A 13,454-nucleotide genomic window follows, 5' to 3' on the forward strand; every position below is an offset into this window, starting at 1 on the left:
ACTGAGATTAATCAGTTTGACTGATTAATTAATTATTCTTCCAGTATTGGGGCATTTTTTAAATCATAATAACCGTGTTGGCTTGGCAGATTAACAGAAGAGGTCATTCCATTATAAAACCCATTTCTGTTGACCATTATAAACTCTTGCATCACATATTTAGCAACCTATGAATGACTAGTGAAGACTTGATCTAAGAGACCCTCAGAACACACGGGTAGTACCTCAGTAATTGGAGATTTGGGGTTGACGTTTCTGGCGGCAGCGATCTCCTGCAGTTGGTTAACAAGCTCGTTGATCGACAACCGCTCCTCTGGGTTGATTTTCAACATAGATCCTGGAACAAACACACAAGGCTTTTTCATTTTTCATGAATTTGGAGAGATTTTGGGAAGAGGGAATGTAGTTAAGCTCCTGCGGGATACTTACGGATGAGTTGATGAAAGACTGTGTACTTGGTGTCATTTTGTGGAATGTTGTATTTGCCGTTTACTATCTGGAGTTTGGCTCCCTCTTCAAATGGGTGCTGCTTAAAGCAAAGCAAATAAAGGATGCAGCCCAGAGCCTACAGGGGAAAAAAACAAGACTCTTTAAAAACACAACTAACAATAACTGCAGATAGAAAAATAGTGTGTTACAATGCACCTTAACCAGGTGCTATGTGACAAGTAACACTAACACGCCAAAGTCAATCAAAACTGCCAATCAGAACATAGTTTGGAAAAAACAAAAAAAGAATTGATCATTTGATACCTTCTCGTCACATCTAGTTTGGACAAAAAATGCAATATTACTTGAAACTGTCTTTACTAACTGATAAAAGAAAGACTATTTATTAGGTGCACTGAAATGAATAATATCAATATACATCATCTGTGCAAGAGGTAGGGCCTTAAAAACATCAGCCAATCATTTACGTGATCATCGCGTAAACGATTGGCCCTCTGGCTTGTCAATCACTGCCATGACGTTCCTTGTGAGAGACGTGCGCGCTCCAGTAACTTTCCACACTCCACAGGCGCCGCATGCAATGTTTTTGTCAGGAGACAGGAGTAACAACTGCAGATTATGAGTTACCTGCGGTGAGTCCGACATAATGAATCCACTAACACGACACAGCGAATGCTGGTGGTAAACACTCGTGTTCCAATACTCGTGCACGAGTTTTGGGAGGCGTTCCCTCGAAATGAGCTGTGAAGGAGGGGGGCTGTTCTTACGCATGCACTCATTTAAAAAACTCACTAACAGTCTTTGGTTTCTCAGTCGATGAAAAGATCCTCTGTAGCACCTTTAATTCACCCTTGCTTCATTTAGTATACACGGAACCATGAATATGCAAATTAGCCCCGCCTCCACTCACTCACACCAGCTCAGAGATCTACTTGGTCAACTTTACTGTAGTAAACGCTGCACAATGACAAGTGAAAATACTAGTTTAATTCAGATATATATGTTTGAACCAGAAAATGATTCAGAGGAAGAGTGAATTATACAAGGTCGTCTACAAGTAAAAATATGATAATTAATATAATTAGCCTTTTGCTTAACTACGTTATCAAACAGCTAATAATGTGTTGCTAATGTTACACAAACATGTTCCCGTTCTCCATCTCGGAGTCAGACAGCTGTCTTCTGAAAATCAGCATCCTTAGAGACGCTTTGAACAACTCAGAACGTCAGTGGAGAAAGGCATTTAGTTCATCATAACCTCGTAATATAGGCTACATCATACATAATTCACCTGCTATATTGCTAAATGTACCGGATTTTTCATATCAAGAGAAAAATGTACCGGGATAACCTGGCTTCTCTTGTGACTCCCCTGCTTCGCAGCACAGTTAATGATATGCTAAAGACGTGATTGGTTACAAGGTAGTTTGTGACGTAAGATTTCACGATTACGATTTCAAACCATGTTTTTGAGACTGTGTTTTTTTTCCACTGCAGTTAAGGAGAAAATACTCAGCAATGGTATTTGCACATGGTTTGTCTTAAAGCATATTAAAAAACACCACAAAGACATATAAACAACATTAAAAACGTGATCTTTAAAACTTTGCATCAACTTGCTTCATCTCTAAATCAGCTTTCCTTTTCAGTCTTCTTATCACTCACCCATATGTCTTGTTTCTCATTTATTGGGTAGTTAGAATACAGGTCGATCATCTCTGGTGTCCTGTATGCTGGAGTCGTGTTTCTAGTGATCTGAGAGATAAACAGAGAATAAGTTAGAGAAATCATTTATAATTCAGTCGGCTTTCATGTTAAAAGATGTGCATGTGTGGATTCAGATAAATAATTTATGATAAATAAATGGGCCTTGCTCAATGCTTCAAATGTTGCTGTTTTTTGAAAAAAGTCTCTTATGCTCACCAAGGCTGCGTTATTTAGATCAGAATACTGTGAAATATTTGAATATGTTTGAATACATTTTAAAATGTAATTTATTTCTGTGATCAAAGCTGAATTTTCAGCATCATTACTCATCATTCCTCTTCAGTGTCACACGATCCTTTAGAAATCATTCTAATATGCTGATCTGCTGCTCAAGAAACATTTCTCATTATAATCAATATTGAAAACAGTCATTTAATATTTTTATGGAAACCACAATATATGTTTTTCAGGATTCTTTGATGAATAAAAGGTTCAGCATTTGAAATCGACCTTATTTTATTTAACTTTTGTATCACTAGAAATGTCTTTATTGCAAACAAATTAATGCATCTTTGTGGGATAAAAGTATTAATTGTTATATTCCACTACATAACAGAATGTCTATGTCTACAAAACTAAACACTACAAGAAAAAAAAAACTTTGCTAGAAGATTGTAAAATGCTAAAAATTGGTCCTCGTTGAGTTCTTACAAAAATGCACTTCCACTGAAAAAGCACAAACAGACTCATTTTTTTATGCGTAGAGAAATGGCGGGCTTTGTGCATTGCGTGGGTTTCAATTTACTACAAATAACTGATTTAAGAGGACCAGAAACCAAACAAACTAATTTCATTAACAAAACAATTAAATCAGTGAATGCTTCAACGGGAAATAGCCAGAGATTTTAATACAATCACCGCAAAATATTTCTCTCTGGCCACGTAATCATTTCCACAATTATTGTGACAATCCATGAATCACAATCAAAATGATGGCAAAATGAACCAACCGGAGGACAACAATGTCATGATGATGTTAAGCTGGTGCTAATATTTATGTAGCATAAAGCTGGAAGGGCTCTTGGAGAAGATAATTTTTTGCATTTCTTACCTCATCTTCCACCATTGATCTCTTGTGGGCAGACCAACTGTAGTCTGGGTAATGTGCCACGGTAGTGGCGCTGCCAAAGTCACACAGCTTCATGGTGCCCTGGTGACTGATCAACAAATTCTCGATCTACAATGAAGAAATGTCGTCATCAGACTATGTACTTGATCATTTGGCACAGGTCAAGTGAGAAAAGACACGTTGTTGTGCAAATTTATTAAAGCAGTAAGTCACCCAAGGCCATGTGTTACTGTGTTTACCACTATTATATATATATATATATATATATATATATATACACACACACACACACACAACACTATGATAGTATTCATTGTACTGCATAATGTATATTTAGATTTAATTTATAAAATTAATAAACAAAAAATACAGTAATAAAAATTATCTGCTGAGAATATATAAAAACAATTGTATAAAAAAAAATTAAAATGTAATAAAAATATATTATTATTATTATTATTATTATTATAATAAAATAAAATGGAAAATGTAAGTGAAATTAACAGTCATGAAAACATTTGTTTGGTTTTTTTTTTATTTGATTTTGGAGTGAAGTGTTTCCAAGAGATTCACCCTACTGCTTTAATAAGTCCTATTACATGTAATCTAATAAATAAACACTTCTTTGTTCATATCTTACTTTGATGTTCTGTAAATAAATCATTATGCAAGGATTTAGTCTGCAGACTGAAAGAGGGAGGAGCCTTACCTTCAAGTCACGGTGTATGATTGGTGGAGACTGTTTGTGCATGTGCTGCACAGCACGGCATGATTGGTAAAAGATCTTCAGCACTGTGTCACATGACATGGGCCCTTTCTGCTCCACCTTCTTCACAAAATCAACCAGCTGGCCTGCAGGAAACAGAGGGTGGAGGTCAACATGAACACAGGAAACCGACACCAGTTCCACAAAGTCAGAAGGAGAGAGTGGAATGTGTTAAGCCAGTGAAGAGTTTCCCTTTCACGTTTATAAAAAAAAACATCTTAGCCTTTTACCAAGATATGAGTTTAAATGCACAGAGAACATCCAGTAACTAAAACTAAACTGTGCTACAGGGCTGTCAGTTAAATCATGATTAATGGCATGATCTTCTTACATTAAAGGTGCAGTATGCGATTTCTCAAAATCGTTGTTGAAAACGGTTCATATTTGAAATTCATACACTCCTTTCATTGCTCCGCACAAAAAGTGCAAGAACACACAATGCAAGAGTGTCTCTTATCATAGCAGAAGCGAAGCAAAATAATGCTTCACGAACCAAAGATGATGAATGAACAACAAGGAAGCACAAAAAATGAACATGCAGTACACAAGAGTATCTACAAGCAAGAGTTTGTTGTCAGTCGCCAGCAGCACACACTAAAAACCAATGTTACCAACATATGGAGCAGAAACAATGCAATCTCTGCATCTGTTTTCAGGCCCTCCTGCTTAGTTCTCTCTAGTGCTGGAAATCTTTTCTAATATTACCACGGGTCCTAAAGCTCTTGCCTGATCATAACCCACAGTGATATTCCTCTGACTTTTTCTCTTTTGTAATGTCTCTCAGCCATCTCTCTTTCTACAGTCTTTCTTCAAATCTCCCTCTTGCTCACTCTCTCTCCTCCCCCATCATGAGTGGACACACCCCGTACTGCTGATTGGCTACATATCTGTTGTGGAGCTCGGTCCGATACGCTTTCAACAGCATTTTTGAAAAATCAGCACCTTTAACATTAACATTTATGCATTTAGCAGACGCTTTACAAAAGAGGAACAAAAGCAATTTGTCAAAAAGCTAACAATATTCATAATATACAATGCAATATTTATTAGACAACTAGACTAAACAGCAAATGATAGAACAGGAGAAATGCAGAGAAGCAAGTGTTTCTATAAAAAGGTATAAAAATTGGAATTTTGTATATTTATATTATAAATATTTGTATATTTAAAAAAAAAAAATTTGAGATACAAAAATGAAATTATGCTAGCTGATACCTGCAAATAACAATAAAACGAATTAAAGTGTGACTGATAAATAAATTTGCCATTAAGAAGGCTTTCTCTATAATTTTTTTTGATAAACGAGAGACCAGCACTGTGTGTTTGCGATGATGTGTTCGTACCTCTACAGAGCTCCGTGAGGATGAGGAACTCAGCCTGGCCCGTGTCCGACTCTTCTTTACTGATGGACGCAGCGGAGCAGAACTGCACGACATTGGGGTGACCAGACAGCTTTTTCTACACAGAGTACATGGAGAAGCAAATCAGGCATCCTATAGCTTTTAGAAAGATTTACTGGGTAATGCTTTTTTTTTTTTTTTTTTTTTTTTTACAAACTGGTGACAGAAAAATGCAAGAGATGCTTTGGCCAGCAACATCTTTGCCTAACTAGGCATGAAAAAAAACATGCATAGTAAGGACATTTTGTGATAATGTAGTTAACTTGTTAAATTAACCCTTAAATGCATACTTTGGGTCTTTATCGACCCGGGACATCATTCACTACCCTCCCCCTCGTTCATTTTTTAAAAGTTAGACATCAACCTTATTAGTATTCCTCAATCTACTCATTATAAACAATATATCAAGAAAAAACAAAATTATGAAAGATTGTTTTTGTAATTAATTTTTTGTAAAAAGTGTATAGGGTCACTAGCGACCTGAAGTACGTAATAGTGCAAGTATATATTTTTTCTGCCCAACAATAATTCAATCTCTGTTGACTCGATAAGTGCAATTCACCTTTACTCCTCAAGGTGGCAATGTCTGATACAAAATGATGACGTGATGCTTCACTCATAATTACCGCAGGCAGAAAACAAAAGAATACACTACTATCACGGGCAAAACTTGAAATGGCTCAGTGATTTACTGCAGAGCAAGTATTGTACTGCAATCAAATATCAGTGTCAGTGTCACTTGATGGTGGATCTGGTGAAGAAGCTGTCAGCGATTAAAATATTGATTTTGAAGCCACTGAAAACAATAGTTTTGAAAATATGGTTGAGATAGTGAATAGGAGCCAGTTTTATAATATTGCGGCAGTTAGAGAGCCATCCGTGTTAGATATTAGAATGTAATAATGATTAGCGAAACATTCATACATTTAAGAGTTAAAGACAGTTAATAATTACCATGAAGCAGACTTCCTGAATGATGGCTTTGCTCTTTTCCTCTTCATGGGAGAGAAGTCTCTGCACACAAACATACAAACAAATAAATTAAAAGGAACTTTTTAAAGGTGCCCTAGAACCAGTTTTAATAAGATGTAATATAAGTCTAAGGTGTCCCCTGAACGTGTCTGTGAAGTTTCAGCTCAAAATACCCCATAGATTTTTTTTTATTAATTTTTTTAACTGCCTATTTTGAGTCATAATTATATATGCACCGATTCAGTGTGCGACCCCTTTAAATCTGCCTTAACCAGCATAAACACAGCTAATATAACCCTCAAAATGGATCTTTACAAAGTGTTCGTCATTCATGCTGCATGCATGCGTCGGATTATGCGAGTATTGTATTTATTTGGATGTTTATATTTGATTCTGAATGAGTTTGATACTGCTCCGTGGCTAAAGCTAACATTACACACTGTTGGAGAGATTTATAAAGAATGAAGTTGTGTTTATGAATTATACAGACTGCAAGTGTATAATAATAAAAATAGTGACGGCTCTTGTCTCCGTGAATACAGTAAGAAACGATGGTAACTTTAACCACATTTAACAGTACATTAGCAACATGCTAACGAAACATTTAGAAAGACAATTTAAAACTATCACAAAAAATATCATGTAATCATGGATCATGTCAGTTATTATTGCTCCATCTGGCATTTTTCGCTATTGTCCTTGCTTGCTTACCTAGTCTGATGATTCTGCTGTGCACATCCAGACATTTTGCCCTTGTGTAATGCCTTGAACATGGGCTGGCATATGCAAATATTGGGGTCATACATATTAATGATCCCGACTGTTACATCGGTGTTATGTTGAGATTCGCCTGTTTTTCGGAGGTCTTTTAAACAAATGAGATTTACATAAGAAGGAGGAAACAATGGTGTTTGAGACTCACTGTATGTCATTTCCATGTACTGAGCTCTTGTTATTCAACTATGCCGAGGTAAATTCAATTTTTCATTCGATGGCACCTTTAAATCTTTTTAAAAAACTGTTGGCAAAAGGCAAAATGACCAGAAAAAGTGACAAAAATGCCCCAAATGCTTAAAAAATAAGGGCAAATAATTGTGTCTAAAGTGAATTTTCTCATTTTGTGTATATGTTATGTACTTGAGACAAATGGACGATGTTTTTTAAGAGTTATTTTACGGAAATGTTATTTCAGTATTATTTATATACTCCTATAGTATTTTTATATTTTACACTATCACATATTTTAAAGTTTTAGTAATTTTGTTATTATCATTATTTGTCATTTTTATTATTTTAATATAAAATTGTAGCTTTAATTTATTTTTATTTCAGTTTTATATTAATTCTAGTATTAGCTAAATTTCATAACTAATTTATTTCAGTTAATTGCTGAGAAAACATTTCTAATTTAAGTTTCAGTTTGTCTAATATTTATTTTATTTTAGCTTCTTTTCAATTACCAAAGATTTTTAAAAGTTTTAATAGCTTTGGTTTACAATAACAACACTGTTATATGATCATAAATGGCAAAAAAAGCCATAATAAAGATTTAAAAAATTCTCCAGGTGGTTAAACATTGCTCTTTGAAAACACGTTAATTCATTCACTGCTATGTATGATAATAGCATATTTGACTTCATTAGCACATATAATGGCGTTCAGTACTGATTCTACTGAGGCTATGTGAAACAATCTGAATGTTAAGACATTTTACGTGTGATGAGATCATCATACCTTGAGTGCATAGTCCTTACTGCTGCCCAAATCCTGGGCTTCATACACAAACGCAAATCCACCTATAAAGAGAGGGAACATTTTTCATTATTAGGTTTAGTTTAGGTTCACTGTGATGACACCAGTCTGAATTAGATTTTGGCAGATTCAGTTTTGTGCTGACTTGGAATTGTGGCATAAACAGGACGTGAGACAGACTGATTTACGAAAAGACAAGTAGACTATTCTATAAAAAGCAAAAACTTTTTTTGGGGTGGCACATGAGAGTCAGCAACACTATAGAGGTAAATGAATGAGTCAGTCTTCCAGAGTAAATGTGTAACATTCAGCCTTCAGCAGTTATTATTCAACAAACGGACAAAGAAAGAATAAACTCATTACGACTGCAGCGATGACACAAGACAACATTAATGAATCACTGATATGATCTTTGTCTCATTGCACAGCGCAAGCATCCATTTTACACAACATTTCACCAACAGTCAGCGCTGTGGAGGAAATACTAAAAATGAATTTACAATTGATCAGTAGACCCAATATTGAATTAAAAGATTAGTTCACTTTCAAATGAAAATTATCCCAAGCTTTTTTATATTGAGTTATATAAAAATCCTGACACAGCTAAGCTTTATAATGGCAGTGAGCAGGACCAAAAAGTATGAACTGAAGAAAGTGCTTCCATCCACTTCCATCCATCATAAACGTGTACTCCACACAGTTAATAAAGGCCTTGTGAAATGAAGCGATCCGTTTGTTAAAAAAAAAATATCCATATTTAACAAGTTGTGAAGTAAAATATCTAGCTTCCACCAGACCGAAGAAAGTGTAAACTGGCGTTTAAGCTTTTTCCGTAAGTTGAATAGGGAAGGCGTAGGATGTAGTGTAAGCTTTTTGAACTGCAAGAGTTTTACACTTTCTTCGTACACTGAATACAAGTTATTATATGATGAAAGATTACAGATTACAATTTTTTTTCCTCTTTGGAAAAGCATGCAGCAGGAACATGTATTAAGAAAGTAAAAGGGGATTTCAATTTATTTATGCATGAAGACATAAAAATAAGAAATGTCCATTTCACATCTTCCAAGAGTTTTGTTGTTCTGCTCCAAGATTTTGAATAGAAATATTTGAGAACATACCTGACTGATTATTAAAATGAACAATAATAAAATATTGGAAGTATGGCTGCATGAACAGATGTTGACTGACTGCATCAGGTCAACTATGCATGCAAAGGTGTGTATGTCTTTAGATAAACAAAAGTGGCAATGTCAGGTATTTATGGACACTTGAGAAACAATCCTCAAACGGCATGTAACCATGGCAATGGGTAAATGAATACCAGCGAAGGCCTGAGTCAGGCTGCACGAATCAAAAGAAGCTTTCGAGTTTCACATTACAGCGCACTGACATTCACACGCACCACAAATTTGCAAAGAACGGTGCAGAACACAGTAACAGAAGAAGAGCAAGAGACCTCAGGTAAATATGAAGCATACTGAGCCCAAACATTTCATTTTCAAAATTTCTAATAGCACTGGCCAACATTGCAGTCCGGACACGTCATATGATACAAAGAACGTGGTGCAATGAATATACAACTATTATGTAAACAATTCTGACGGAGTCAGATACTTTGTCATTTAAATGATGATTTTACCCAAAGCAACTCATTATACACAGAAATCTGAGGTTGATATTCACAGAGATTCACAGATCACCACTTGCAGAGTTCAAACTTCCAACTTTCTGGTTACCAGACTAGAGCTCTAACCACTATACCTCACCACCACCATGCAAATCATTCCTGTTTACCCAGAATGCCCTCTGTTTCCATTTAAGGCCTGTAGATATCAACAAACAACTGAGCCAGTGGGCCGAGCTAGTTATATGAGGGACACCGATGGACTGAACAAAATACACAACTTTGACAGACAATCAATATATGAACATGGCTATATGAATATAAAGTCAATATATAAACATACATAAAATATGTAGCACAACTATTTGCACTTTTTTGCAAGGGCACATTAATTTGATCAAACGTGACAGTAAAGACATTTGTCATGTTACAAAAGATTTCTTTGTCAAAGTAAACTTTCTATTCATTCAAGAATCCTGAAAAAGGCAAATACATATTAAGCAGCACAACTTCAATACTGATAATAATAATTAATGTTTCATGAGCAGCAAGTCAGCATATTAGAATGATTTCTGAAGCATCATGTGACACTGAAGACTGCATGATGCTTTGCATCACAGGAATAAATTACATTTTAAAACATTCAAATAGAAAATAGTTATTTTAAATTGTAATAATATTTCACAATATTACTGTTTTACGTTATTTAACCTAAAAAACGCAGCCTTGCTGAACATAAGAGGCTTCTAACAGAAACGTAAAAAATGAAACCAGTCCCAAACCTTTGAACAATAGTTTATATATTGTGTATAATTTTATACAGTTCATACACAATATAGATTGACATTATGAAAAGCTTATATACGTTGAGGCTGCATGATATTGGAAAAAACTGACATTGCTATATTTTGTTTTTCTGCAATATGAAAACTATTTCACCGGATGACTTGATTAACTCTATTTGGAAAGAATTAATCATTCTAGAATGATTGGGGTGATTTTGAATCTGCATAGAAAATAATAAACAAATTACAAGCATATATAAATATAACAGAAATTAATTAAACAGTGCTTTGTTTTTCTAGTCTAACAGTATTCAGGTACAGAAATTGAATTATCAAATGTAAAATAACATTGCAGTCTTCACTGCATAAATTCAATATAATTAATCTTTGTTAAAGCTACAAAAGTGATTTTCTCTTTGTGTTTTGTTGTTTGATTAACATTATGACAGACAGCAGCAGGAATATTAGGCTGCTGTCACTTTAAGACCGAATGCACGGATCTAATGTAATGACAGGCAACCGCTTTTTCTTAATTGTTTACATTCATGTGAGCCATAATAAGTGACTGTGTTTATGACATTATGAGGAATACTCAGCATTTTGACATCATTTTGAGTGTATGTGTCCATTCACGCACAAACAGACACGGAAGAGAACGGAAATTGGTGTTCGTGTGCGACTCTGTGTGTGAAAACAGCATGCAAGTTCTGAATTGAGTTCTCTTTCGTGTCTTCTTGCGATCAAATGGTTTAAAATCGCTTGAATGTTTAAACTGACAGGTCCTAAACGTGCAAATTATAAACTTTCGCTCTATGATGGTTTAACTTTGCAATTAATCCAAGAATCATGTGCATTTATCATGTGCACAAAGGTGGCTGGTCTGTATGGATCAACTACGACCCCTATACTACTTAAAATTGCACATTCTGCGAGATATGACTAATATCGCAAATGCACACATCGCAAAATCAATGCCAAAACGATATATCCAGCAGCCCTATCTGTATGCCACCCCCAAAAAATGTACACAGAGAGATAAATATATAATACATGACACTTATAAAATGTGCCATATGACAGACATAAGGCTTTATAGAAATAAGTACCATAGTACTTTGAGTATACCATATTAAATTCCAATGTGCCACAGCACTAAATAGTGATAGCATGATTTTATGATTAAAGGGATGAAAGACCACTAACAAAACATACCATAGTACCACCATTTTTTTACACGTACCATGGTCATGTCATGTTTTTATGGACATATTTCAAAGTATCAACTTATGGAATACACACATGAACTATTATTAACGTGGCCATTCATATAGATGTGCTATTGAATGACTGTAGGCCTATATACAAATGCGTATGTCTGAATGCCTCAAGCACATACAGATGAGCATATGAAATATATGGGTACATGTCAGGTGTTTCAGAGCCAAGTGACTTGCTAACAACTTAGCCAGCTAGTTTTAGTCCATTGTCAATCCACTAAATTCCCGAGCATGCACACACTCACTAAAGTCAATGTTTCTATATGTGAATAATAACATATTATGAGCATTTTACAGTCAAATTCAGAGCTGTTTTAAATAAAATGCTTGTTAGTAACATAAACACAGGTTAGCATGACTAGCCTGATGCTATTTTGAATGAATCTTTTACCTTCCGCAATGACTCGCTTGATCCGGAGCTTCAGCTCTCCGAGCTCCACAACCTGCCCGACGAAGTCGTTCTGATCCCGGCTTGCGGCGCCGCCGGATCCACCGGGCCCGGCCAGGAAATCGAGCGCTGACTGGAAGAGGGACATTTTGTCCCTTTTTTTCCTGTTGCGCCTATTAACCGGAACCGGCACCGGATGGGAGAACAAGGGCACTAACTCAACTAGTGGCGTAACTAGATAATGATTCGTTAATTTAGATTAGAAACTCTCAATTCGAGTATGAAAACATCTCGAGTACTGGTTCCGATCGACCTGTTCTCTCTCAGCAGTATTTCCGCAAGGTGCTGACGTGGGGCGGTGACGTCACGCACACGAGATGCTTTCAAACTCTCCTCTGGTTTGGCAGGTCTGTCTGTCTGTCATATGAAATTTACGTGAGTAAGATGGTTGGAAGTCAGTGTACTGTGATTTTGAAGTGCATTGTATTCTATTCAGACATCAAAGTTAATTGACGTATTACATATACCTAAAATGTTTAGAGTAAGTCTACGATACTGTGGCAATGCCATGGCACAGTGATGCATCAGATGGTACTGAAATTCATGTACCATGGTATTTACATGGTAAGCCTACTGCAAGGGACTTCCATACTACCATGGTATTCCCATAGTACATGTAGCATACCATTCCTAAAACATAGCCTACTTTTTGGTACTAAATCCTTACAAAAAAGTATTGTGGCTTTAGCATTGTGCAGTTGTGGTATCATACTATGGTGCTTTAAAATATACCTTGGTATTATGGCAGATTAGGCCTACTATGGTACTTATGTGGTACTTTTGAAGTGCAGTTAATCAAACTCACCATAGGCATTTAAATATATTCAGTTAGCAGAAGGTTTTATCCATTGACTATAGTGCAATTATAAGGGATTGAAAACAATTGGCTATACATTATGGTGATAAATGTAAGTAATTTTTAACAGTCATTTTCTACTATCTAATTTTCTACTATTGCATATAATTACTGCATTACAGTAATAGTAAAAGGTGAAAATAATCATTAGTCATGATGAAATAAGACAAATATTTATGGTCCTAAAAAATCAGGCTTAATTGTACTTTTATGGAAAACATAATTATATATAATTAAAAAATATGTATTTTTAAACAAATATATATTAATCAATATATAATATTT

General features: G+C 35.3%; 1 protein-coding gene across 7 annotated transcripts in view; it reads right to left on the reverse strand.

Moving 5' to 3' along the window:
- gak (cyclin G associated kinase) overlaps nt 1–12,621 on the reverse strand; it is a 52,404-nt gene extending 39,783 nt beyond the window's left edge. For 5 of the 7 annotated variants that reach the window (XM_048188766.1, XM_048188764.1, XM_048188768.1 and 2 more), the window contains exons 1-9: nt 12,257–12,621; nt 8,159–8,220; nt 6,407–6,466; nt 5,396–5,510; nt 3,996–4,138; nt 3,269–3,394; nt 2,116–2,205; nt 430–565; nt 225–337 (exon numbers count right to left, since the gene is read on the reverse strand). In XM_048188766.1, the coding sequence (XP_048044723.1) occupies nt 225–337; nt 430–565; nt 2,116–2,205; nt 3,269–3,394; nt 3,996–4,138; nt 5,396–5,510; nt 6,407–6,466; nt 8,159–8,220; nt 12,257–12,401 (990 nt within the window). In that variant the 5' untranslated portion in view covers nt 12,402–12,621. The remainder of the gene's footprint in view (nt 1–224; nt 338–429; nt 566–2,115; nt 2,206–3,268; nt 3,395–3,995; nt 4,139–5,395; nt 5,511–6,406; nt 6,467–8,158; nt 8,221–12,256) is intronic. The other 2 variants (XM_048188770.1, XM_048188767.1) reach the window with 1 other exon arrangement.
- Nucleotides 12,622–13,454: the final 833 nt, after the last annotated feature.

This window comes from Megalobrama amblycephala, linkage group LG4 (assembly GCF_018812025.1).
Source record: "Megalobrama amblycephala isolate DHTTF-2021 linkage group LG4, ASM1881202v1, whole genome shotgun sequence".
Classification (NCBI taxonomy): domain Eukaryota; kingdom Metazoa; phylum Chordata; class Actinopteri; order Cypriniformes; family Xenocyprididae; genus Megalobrama; species Megalobrama amblycephala.